The sequence below is a fragment of the Neopsephotus bourkii genome, unplaced genomic scaffold (genome assembly GCF_033783945.1).
Source record: "Neopsephotus bourkii isolate Nb327-2 ecotype Australia unplaced genomic scaffold, CSIRO-AGI_Nbou_v1 NB_1663, whole genome shotgun sequence".
NCBI lineage: Eukaryota > Metazoa > Chordata > Aves > Psittaciformes > Psittacidae > Neopsephotus > Neopsephotus bourkii.
Window position 1 is genome coordinate 3,023,025 of NW_026902137.1, and position 10,461 is coordinate 3,033,485.

The window sequence follows — 10,461 nt, forward strand, 5'->3', positions numbered from 1 at the left end:
GAGAGAAAGCTCTGGAAAAGAAAAGCCCTTTATTTAAAGGTAAATTATAATATCTTGGGTGTATCCCTGCACTGTCTGGCATCTACCAGGACAGAGTAGAGATAAGCAAGTACATAAAACAAGCCACAGGAAGCAGTTATGACATTTCTGAACACATTAATGGTGCTGGACAGCAGTAGAATGGTAATGAAACTTACCAGTAACATCGAAGCATCTATTTAACAAAAAAATAGATTCTGAAAGATAACTCACTCACATATACGGTTCATCTGTTTGTTAATACAAAACTAACCTGGACTGTTACAGACCCATAGCAGGAAATATGTAGGAATTTTTTAGAACTCTAAGTAATGCAAAGGTGAGAAAGAGCTAATCACACTAATTCCTTCTATACAACTTACAACATCAAAGCCTAGAGCATTCAAGATCCAGTCTTCAGGGAACTATCTGCGAAGCGTTTCCCCATTCTTCAGGTTTTGTATACTACACAAAGAATCACTGATAAATTCTCCAAGCAACCAAAACAACATTCTTTGAAAGAAATGTTTTTGTCCTGCTATTCCCTTCAGAATATTCAGATTTCTACTGATGTGTGTAATAACAGAAAAGCCTTCAGTATTATTCCATTTTCCAAAGTACATTAACAGACCTCTGTATGAAGCTCAAGGTTGCCATGCAAGTCAACCAGTCAAATGCCCTTCAGCCCTTTCTCCCTTAGTTTGGGTTTCTGGGTTTTTTTTTTGTTTGTTTTGAGGGGCTTTTTGCTGCATTGCTGCCCAGTTACAGAGCCTTTCTGGTGGACAGTATGGTAAAGCAGTGATCGTGTGTTCTGTGTTCTTCATGTTTTCCACTGCTTAGTTTATCATAATAAAGTTAGATTTGCAATGAGCTTAAAAGAGAAAAAGAAATGAAAAAAAGCATTCAGTACACTAGTTTGAGTTATCTGTTTGCATGCAGACTTCTCAGTTATGTAAATAGTTAGGATTTTAGGGCCTGGACAGATGTTTTTCTTTTAGGATTAGAATGTATCATATGTCAGACTACTTCCCTTTGTACAGTTTTAGTTCTCAAAAAGCAGTATTTGTCTCAAAGTTCCTCACTACTACCCAGAGATTCTTGATTAAAGGAAAATTGCTAAACACAGGCCCTTAAAAGGGAAGTTATCTGTGAAAATATCTGGCAGGCATTCCTATTTTTAGCAATCCTCCTTCTAAAGATTATTTGCAAGTTATAACAAACAGAAAAGGAAGCAAGCATGCAAGGAATAAATATTACTTACCTATAAATTCAGTCACAGGGTCATGTTCACCTTCTGTTTTAATAGTGCCTGCAATACTTTCATTCTCCAAGATTGGAAGAAAAAGCTGTACAAAGTCTGAGGTATATGGAGGAGCAATCACATCAAGTACCTGAAGCAGCAGACAAAAATGAATTATTCTTACACTTAGAGGGGTAGCAAGTGCAATGTTTAATTCACAATACTAGCCTTGAAAGCATACAAGTAGCTGCACATAAAACTTCTTGTTCCCCATACAAGTAATTAATTACGTATTCTTATGGTACTCTATCTGCTACCTTTCAGAAGTCAGTGGTCAGTAGGCCTCAGTCACATCCCAGTGAATACTGATATTACATATATCACTCAGAGTCTAATCTCATATCTTGCTGATACTGAAGTTTATTTGTATATGTTAGTAAATGCATTTTTGTTACTGACCTCTGTAACAAAGTATCTGATGAGAGAGATATCTGTATCTAGCTTCTCCAGGCATTTGCGGATATAGCTGACAACAGGTAGGACATATCCTCGGCTGAGTAAGTGTACCATTCTATCCAAGAGAGTCTTCTTCAATTCCAGCTGATGGTATGGGGAGGGAAGAACCAACAAGATTAAACTTCCTCTCAGAAGCATGCATTTTTTATTGCTCATTCTTACTGATTCCCTATCTGCTTTGTTACATTTAAACCATGACCATATTCCTAAATTACACTCTTAAAACTGCTGTGACAGCAAAGGTATTATCTTGAATAAACATAACTAAAATGATAATCACCTGCTCCATTACATCAAGCTGCGAATGCTCTGTTTCAAAGAGCTTGACAAGAAGTTGTAGAACTTGGGGATGAAGTAGCTGATGGCATGTACTGATCTGCAAACAAGACAGGAGAGTTAAATCCTCAGAAGTTCAATTTTAAAACCAATGCAGCAGTCTTTATTAGAAAGGTTTACACTGATGTTCATGCAGATGTAAACCCTTTTAGAAAAGTACTCTGTCATTTCTTTCTTTAATGCCCAAGTTTTCCTGTCAAAAATAATGCTCAGCTGACAAAACCAAGTAATTGACTCTGAACAGAGATTAATCTTTAAGTTTAATGACTTCCTGCAAATGTTACGCAGTGAACTGGACATACTTCCCAGTTACAAAAGTCAAAACTGTTCTTACTCTCCAACAAGGTTTTATATACACTTTACCTCATCCAATAATGCCAGATGAACTGGAGTGTGATCAGTCTGCAGCTGGAAATATCGTGGTTCTGACACTGTCCAATCCACCCACTTTAATACACCCATTGCCACGACTGGGAACCTGCAAAGAAAAGAGATCGCTTTAGCACAAGAGCATAAAACAGAACAAATAACCCAACTACAGAAAGACCCCAAACCAAACCAAAACTCCCTGTAAATTAAAAATTTTTATAGAATCATCTTTCAGTATATTCTAATGGTTGTTAGAATTACAGTTTAACTTACAGGAGAACTTGCAGAACTCAACAAGTTGTGCTTGAGAAGTTGCCAGCACATCAAGTAGATTTCCCCACGAAGAAAGGGGGGGAGGGGGAAATTATATAGCCTGGAGGAAAATTCTTGCTACAAAGACACTCCCTGCTAAGCATGAAATGCAAAACATAGGCAACAAAATTTATGTATACTCCTAGTTTGTTCCACTTTATTCAGTAGCTATTTCATACTTTTAAGAGGAGAAAAAGAACACCCAAAGACATCTATTGCTAGGAAAGTTTTACTGGGAAGACAAAGTAATCTGTCATCTTTTTCCAGTGGCAGAGAAGCATGTTCTGTGATGCAAGGATGACAAGTTGTCAGTGAAAGCCAGAACTTGTGTCCTCACAAGACTCAGAACAGTCAGATGCACAATTTTGAAAGCTGCTTTCAGACCACATCTTCACATATTCTGCAATGAGAATGTTCTCAGAGTAGCCCACAAAGGCATTTCTCTTCAGCAGTACCCTAACCTTGCCTAAGAATACTTTCCTTCCAACAGCTAGAGCTTGGGACCAGTATTTCTGCTCACCTGATGCACTGATAGAGAGTACTCAGTTCTGCAACCAACTCCGACGCTCCTTTGTTCTCATTGCAACACAGATTGTGAACAGTTTCAATGGCTTTTGAAGTTGACTTCAGTTCATCCTTGTTTATACTGACTCTCTTATTCTGAAAAATTGCAAAGTTTGAATGCAAGAGTTGTGAATATCACAGATAACTCTGGTTATTTAAGGAAAGGAACTGTGCTTAGCCTGAGATTACATTATGTTTCTCATAATTTAGATTCAAATCCAAGCTTCAGAAGAACTAGTTATCAGTGAGCTGAAGCACAAGGATGGTTGCTTTATTTAATTCCCTATAGATTACCTTATCCACTTCATAGAATTGAATTCCACTTCCTCTGAAAAAGCACAAACAGTCCAGTAATACAAAACTGCTATTGACTGATAAACTTTGCGGGGGAGGTGAGGGAAAAGAACACAAATACTCAGTGCACTCAGACTTTTATAGTACTATTTGGTCATCAGGATCTACATTTTATAGTCATTTCAGTTGAAGCCAGAAACATTTCCTATTAAAATAAGTAAATCAAGCATAATGCATTATCTTTAATTGAGCAACTTCACAACCATACATGTTCTTCAGCACAGTCAGGCCACTGCAAGTAGAAATAGTACTATTCACAGAAATGAATATTACCTTCTTCCACATCTCTACTACGCTAGCTGCATATGCCAGTATATGAATATATTTATGTTTGTGATCCTGGTTGATCTTGGCACCTGGCTTAAACAATGACTGCATGAAGAGATCCAGAAAGGCAGGTACTCGAATCTGTGAAGGAAATTAATGTTTTATTACAGCCTGAGAATTAAAAAAAGTGACTAAAAATATAGGTTTTGCATCTGATATACCTTGCAGAGAAAGAGATATAACGCATTCCCCCTTGAGAGTAGGTCAGAGAGCTTTATGAAGAGACCCAAACTTTTGGCAGAAAGGAGGGGGAGGGAAGTGGGGAAAAAAGTTAAAAAGCAGGGTAGGAATAGAAAGAAAAAACAGAGTTACAAACTACATTGCTAAAGTTTGCTACCAGAACCCACATCAGAAGGAGCCAGTGAGAAGTGTGAAATGTCCATTTAAGTCCTCTTATAATAAATTGCAAACTGGGTGGGTTTTTTCATTATTTTTTATTAGTAGTAGCTAATTTATTCCTTGCCACCTTTATCTCCTAACTGAAAAGCTCTAATTAATCTACGAAAAAAGACAAATTGGAATGATTAAAACAAAAAAAAAAAAAGCCAATACCCAAGCTATCAAGAAGCTAACTCAAAATAGAATACAAGCAGTAGTTTCACATTTAGACATCAAAGTTATAGAGGGATGAGCCTGAGTACTAACTTCTATTTTGTGTTGCTACAACACTTAGCACAAACAAGCCTCATCTTTCTGACTGCTACTGTACTAGAAGAATAGTTCAGAGGTTGTAAGAGGATAGCTACTGACCAGTTCCACTGGAGGTGGGTCCATGCTTGTAAACATTTTGAACAGGACAGTGATGTCTGCTGGATTCAGAGCTCCTTTGGACAACATAGCACCAAGAGCCTGACAAGCTCGAGGGTAGGAGGCTGCAGTACCCAATGCTAAAGTGATCTGACTGGCATCATGGCCTCTAGAAGAGCAAACATACACAGCAACTTATTTTCATAATTCAGACATTTTCATTCTAGCCTCACTGAGTCAACAAGGCACATCTTATGGAATGTAATGACTTAAGGAAGAACCCCTTATCCTGGGTAATCACAGAATAAAGATACATATTTTTTAATAGACAGAATCTTCAATTCTTTGCTCTTCTGATTTCAGGTCTCCCAGTATAGGACACTGAACTTTTCTGTTGTTTCACAAATTAAAGCTTGGTACAGGAGCTGTTAATGTTGCAGATAAGAATTCTCCTTTTACTGGTAGAAGGTATCTTGGGTTCAGCTGTTCCATTGTTTCATTTCTCCTCAGTAGCTGGTGCAGTGCTGCATTTCAGCTACAGTCTCACAGCAATGCTGACAATACACCAATGTTTTGGCTGTTCCTAGGTAATGCTTACCCTGATCAAGGAATTTTCAGTCTCTCATATGCTCTGCCAGGGGCACAAGAAGCCAGGACAGAGCAGAGGAAGCACATCTGACCCAAATTGCCAAGGGGGTATGCCATACCACAGCACATCATGACCAGTATATAAACTGAGGGGAGTTACCTGGAAGGCCCAGATCACTGCTGGGGTCGGGCTGGGTATCAGTCAGTGGGTGGTGAGCAGTTGTACTGTACATTACTTGTGTTTATTTAGTTTTGGGGTTTTTTTCCCTTTCCCTTTTTAGTTTTGTATTCTCTCCCCTTGTTATTTCTCTTATCATTATTAGTGGTAGTAGTAGTGATTCTGTATTATACCTTAGTTACTGGACTGTTCGTATGTCAACCAATGGGATTTACACTCTTTTGATTCTCCTCCCCATCCTTACAGGAGTTGGGGGGGGGGAAAGGTGGAGGGGTGAGCAAGCAGCTGCATGGCTCTGAGTTACTGGCTGAGCTTAAACCACAAGAACAGGTAATCAAGAATGAGCAAAACACAACAATTTACAAATCCTGGTACATTTCACACACACACACACACACACACACACACACACACATATATATATATGAAAAACTCCCACTTACTTCTCATGAGCATACCGCTGAACCTCCTGAGCAATTCGCCTTACAGCTGACCCTCCTTGCTCTTCTTGAGCCAATATAGACATCATAGATTGAGCAAAAAGGTAAGTGTGCTCTCCATGGCACACCATCTTCTGTTAAAATACACATCAAAAATTTTATCGCACAACAGGGAACATGCAAGTGTGGTGCTGGACTTACACTGCCATAACAGCAAAGATTTCAGTGAAAACTACTAATCTAAATAAAATAAAATAAAATAAAAAACCAAAACCCACAACAACAACAAAAAAAAAACCAAAGCAACCAAAACCCTCCTACACAAAAAAACTAACCAACAAACCCCAAAACCCAACAGCCAAGAAAAATGTACAGAACAGCACAGTAACACTATGCACTGATGCCATGCAAGAAGAAATGGCTAAATTTAGAACTTTGTTTCTTAAATACCAAGATTGAGAGGAACTTCTCTCCTAGTTACATGCAGTACTTTCTCTGCAATATTAAAAAGAGAACTACAAGGGCATCCAAAAGTCATTATGCAATTTCACTACACAGAACATAAGCTGGACTGATTCACATGGCAACTTTCACAGTGATGTGGATCATAAAAGAATTATTTTTATTTGCCAGAGGAATGACTAGACTGATCTTTAGATCTTGTGTTCAATGTGGAAGACAACAGCTCTATCTTCACCTTTTACAAACCATTTAATAAATATGTGAAATGTCACATAAGCTACCCAAGTAATTCTTGGACACAAAATGATGAAAAAGCATAGATTTCTTTGGGTTATTTTTAAACTCAGATGTAACTTCCCTTCATAAGATTTCTGAAGACTTGATGTTAAGATTCTCTACAATCCCACAATGACCTGTATGTCCTAACCAGAAAACACTATCTTCTTCCCACATAAAAGGGGAAAAACAAAACAAAACAAAAACCCCAAACCCCCCCCCCCCCCAAGTCCCAAAACACTTACAGCAAACTCAGGGAGGTTTTTTTCTAGGTTTTCTTCTCCTCCATCTAAAATTGTTGCCAGAGATGTACGCAGGACTCTGGAAAATACTTCTAGTTGCTGACATGCTGTTGAAACACTGGTTATTTCCCCTTGATATCCAGCATCGGATATAAGCTATAAAACCAAAAACATCACAGAAAACTTGTATTATTTGCATTTATATTTCAGATATCCTAACAAGTCTAGAAGAACATACAGAACTGTATGATTTGCCTCTGTGTACACTTAGTGGAATTCACATTTGTCTTTCACACTACAGAAAAGGAAATCAATAAAGATGCAGCAAAAAAAGTAAATCATAATGACACAAAAATGTATTTCAGAGCACAGCAAGATAGAACATTCTTTCCCTGTCACAGGAACATACCAAGCTGATTGAAATGTCATACTACACCAGAAATCCAGAATTCTCAGATAGAGATCACAGGGAAAAAACAAACAACAAACTGGGAAACTACATTTACTACTTGCAACCCATAACACAATTCCTCCTATTATTGTGTCCTTGCACTGTTCTGACATTTGAATAAGTAGTATTAGCAGGAATACATAAAACATACAGGTAGGATCAGATGATATCTGATGCCAGAACAATCAGTCATTTATGGATATTCTCATTTATCAGACTTGAGTATAGTACCTTCACAGTAAAATTAAGCATTAAACAGTCAGGATGGGCTTCTGCCAACTTGTAGAAGAGATCTCTCCATGTAGTATGTGCTATCATTTGCTCAAGCCAGGCTGGAGTCTGAAATATTAAACCAATAAACAGAAATGTAAGAATTTCTAGTTGTCAAGGTCATTAAAAGCAAACCTTTTACCTTTCAGGAGTCCTGCAAGTTGTTGTACAGAACTTCATTACAAAGGAGGATGCCTTTGAAGTTTCTACATTCTCTAGGCGTCTAAAGACTCCAGTGAGAAGCAGCTGGTTTTCTGAAACCTGCTGTTTCTTTATCAAGGAGCTTTGAAGATATGATTTCCCTTCCCCCACCATCCACTACTCCATCAGACAAAGGCAAATGTGTAAGATTCATTCATGCAGAGACAGCAACATGGATTCAATGCACACCTCTCCTTCCTCTGTAAAGATGGAATCTGCTTTGCGAGGGTCAAAATGCTTAATAAGTAAGCTCTTTAAATGGTTTTCTACAGTCTCCTGAACTTGCAGTGGCTCGACACCTGTACAGAAGGAAGAAAAAACCTTAGCAGATGCAATCCAATCAAACATGGCAGCAACACCTTAAGTATTGCAATGAAAACAGAAACTACTCAGAAATTTATCAACACAGAGAAGAGAGCCATCAGTTCTACTGTCAAGCCACACTGATACAGACAGATTCAGGTCCTTGATCTTTTTTCCTAAATGCAGACTGTTCAGGAGCACAGGCAGGTCACACTAATCCTTTTCTCTTGCTCTCTTCATCAGCCATGCAAACAGCTGTGTCAGTCATTTCACAAGACTGTTACTGGGCACGACACCAAAATGCACATATCTTAAACACGAAAGGGATTACAAGGATGGCGCACAACCCACCTTATACAGTCTAAAGCTCACCCTTTTAGTATGTTTGCTACCAGTACCTTTGATAGTATACAATAAAGAAGACACAAAGTTGCAGTAAATAGTTTTACAATTCCAAGATCAGGGCATAATAATTCTGCTAATTTGTAAATGAAAGTTTATACTAACTAAGGGACAAACATAACTGAAGATAATGCCAGACTTTCAAGAGGCTGCTGAAGAATTCAAAAGCAGACTGGTAATACAGAATTCTTAAGAAAATACAGGCATCTGTAGGACAGCTTTCCATCTAACCATTCATCTACTGAAAGCTATAGTAACTAGCAATAGGGTAGTTGTTCAGTTATTTATATTGTACTCTTAGAAACAATGAAATACAGATAAGACCATCTACGTAACAGTACCCTTGACTATAAAAACAAAATACAGTTTATGCAGCTGCTTCAACTGTATTAGCCTTTATCATACAGTTTGTGAGCATAGATTATTTATCCTCTGTGCAGAATAAACATATTATAAAGAATTCAGTCATACACACATACAGGATGTCAAGTTCACAACAATCCACTTCTTGAGTATGATCAAATTTGCCACCGATTCAAATATTTCTGGCACAATAAATACCCAAATTATAGTGCATCAATCACTTATCAATCATACCTGTCTGAATGAGCCATTCTGCCAGCAAATTTACAGTCTGTGCCACTGCAGTGTAGTTTTCAGAGAGGAGCTGGATAACGTTCTCTGGAGAACCTCCTGCTTGGAAATACCTGATGAAAGGATTACAAAAGAACTAGTTGAGCGTCATATTAAAAATCAAACCCAACTGAACTCTAAATAAAGTAAAAACAATAACATCATTTATGAGCTTTCACACAAACTTCCATACAAAGTGACTGCACCACACCTGTAACACACATAACGTGCATTTTAACACATATAAGGTTACACTCACCTCTTTAACGTGTTAAATATAGACGGCTCCATTATATAGTCAGGGGTTGAAAATTTCTTCAGGCATTCTTGCTGGACTTCGGCATCATCTTCCCCCTCCCCATCCTCATCGTCTTGCTGTTTGCAAGCACCGGCAAGTCAGGCACCCCTCTTGTCCTGTTTCCCCCTATAATCCCATAGACTACTTTTGCCCACAGAAACTCACCCAGCTCGGCTCACCCTAGGAAGCGACCTCCTCCACACAAAAACAAGACTTCTTAACAGAGAAGGCACAAAACCAACCAATTGTTTTCCTCCTTTATAACGCCCTCAAGCCCCAGGCCCCAACACAGAGGAGACTTCCCCACCAGCCTCTCTACACTCAGCGCTTATCGCCCCAGGTCTGATCCCCACACGCAGCTCTCCCCACCCGCAGAGCGAGAAGGCCCGGGAGCTCCTCCGGAACCCGCTCGACGCCCCAAAAAGTCTCCACTTTCCAGAGCGGCCCCGGAGGGGAGCGCTCCCCCTCACAGGCCGCTCCGGGCCCGACACCGAGCTGCCGGCCCCCGCAGCGCGGGCAACCCAACCCCGCTCCGCCGCAAAGACACCCGCAACCGCTCACCGTCCCTCCATCTGCCTCGTTCCCCCACTCCGCCGCGCTGCCTTCGAAGTAATCAGCGTCCTCCATGGCTCCTCCCGCCCCGCCCCGGGCCGAGAAAGCTGCTGCGACTGCCGGAACCAGGCCGCGGCCGCCCCGCAAAGAGGAGCGTCGCGGAATGGCGGCGCCGGGAGGGCGGAGCCGCCGCTACCGCAGGAGCGGGCTGGAGAGGAGGAGTAGGGGCAGGGGCGGCCGGCGGTAGCAGTCGGAGGGGCACGGCGGAGGTTGCTGTACCGCAGAGCTTGCCAGGGCCCGGGAGGGCTGGCAGGAGACGGCGGCGCGGCCGCTACCGCACGCCTCAGCGCTGCCGGCGGTGGGGCTGTTGGCTGGTGAATGA

At 40.4% G+C, this 10,461-nt stretch overlaps 1 protein-coding gene across 1 annotated transcript; it reads right to left on the reverse strand.

Annotated features, from left to right (window-relative positions):
- Positions 1-15: 15 nt before the first annotated feature.
- NELFCD (negative elongation factor complex member C/D) lies at positions 16-10,228 on the reverse strand. The gene is made up of 15 exons (XM_061375512.1): positions 10,089-10,228; positions 9,489-9,604; positions 9,194-9,303; positions 8,081-8,190; positions 7,652-7,759; positions 6,973-7,125; positions 5,993-6,123; positions 4,787-4,952; positions 3,983-4,117; positions 3,312-3,451; positions 2,474-2,588; positions 2,055-2,150; positions 1,718-1,858; positions 1,280-1,409; positions 16-889 (listed from the first exon to the last, which is right to left on the reverse strand). Exons 1-15 carry the CDS (start codon positions 10,152-10,154, stop codon positions 855-857), a joined length of 1,752 nt encoding a protein of 583 aa, XP_061231496.1. The 5' UTR covers positions 10,155-10,228; the 3' UTR covers positions 16-854.
- Between the last annotated feature and the right edge of the window lie 233 nt (positions 10,229-10,461).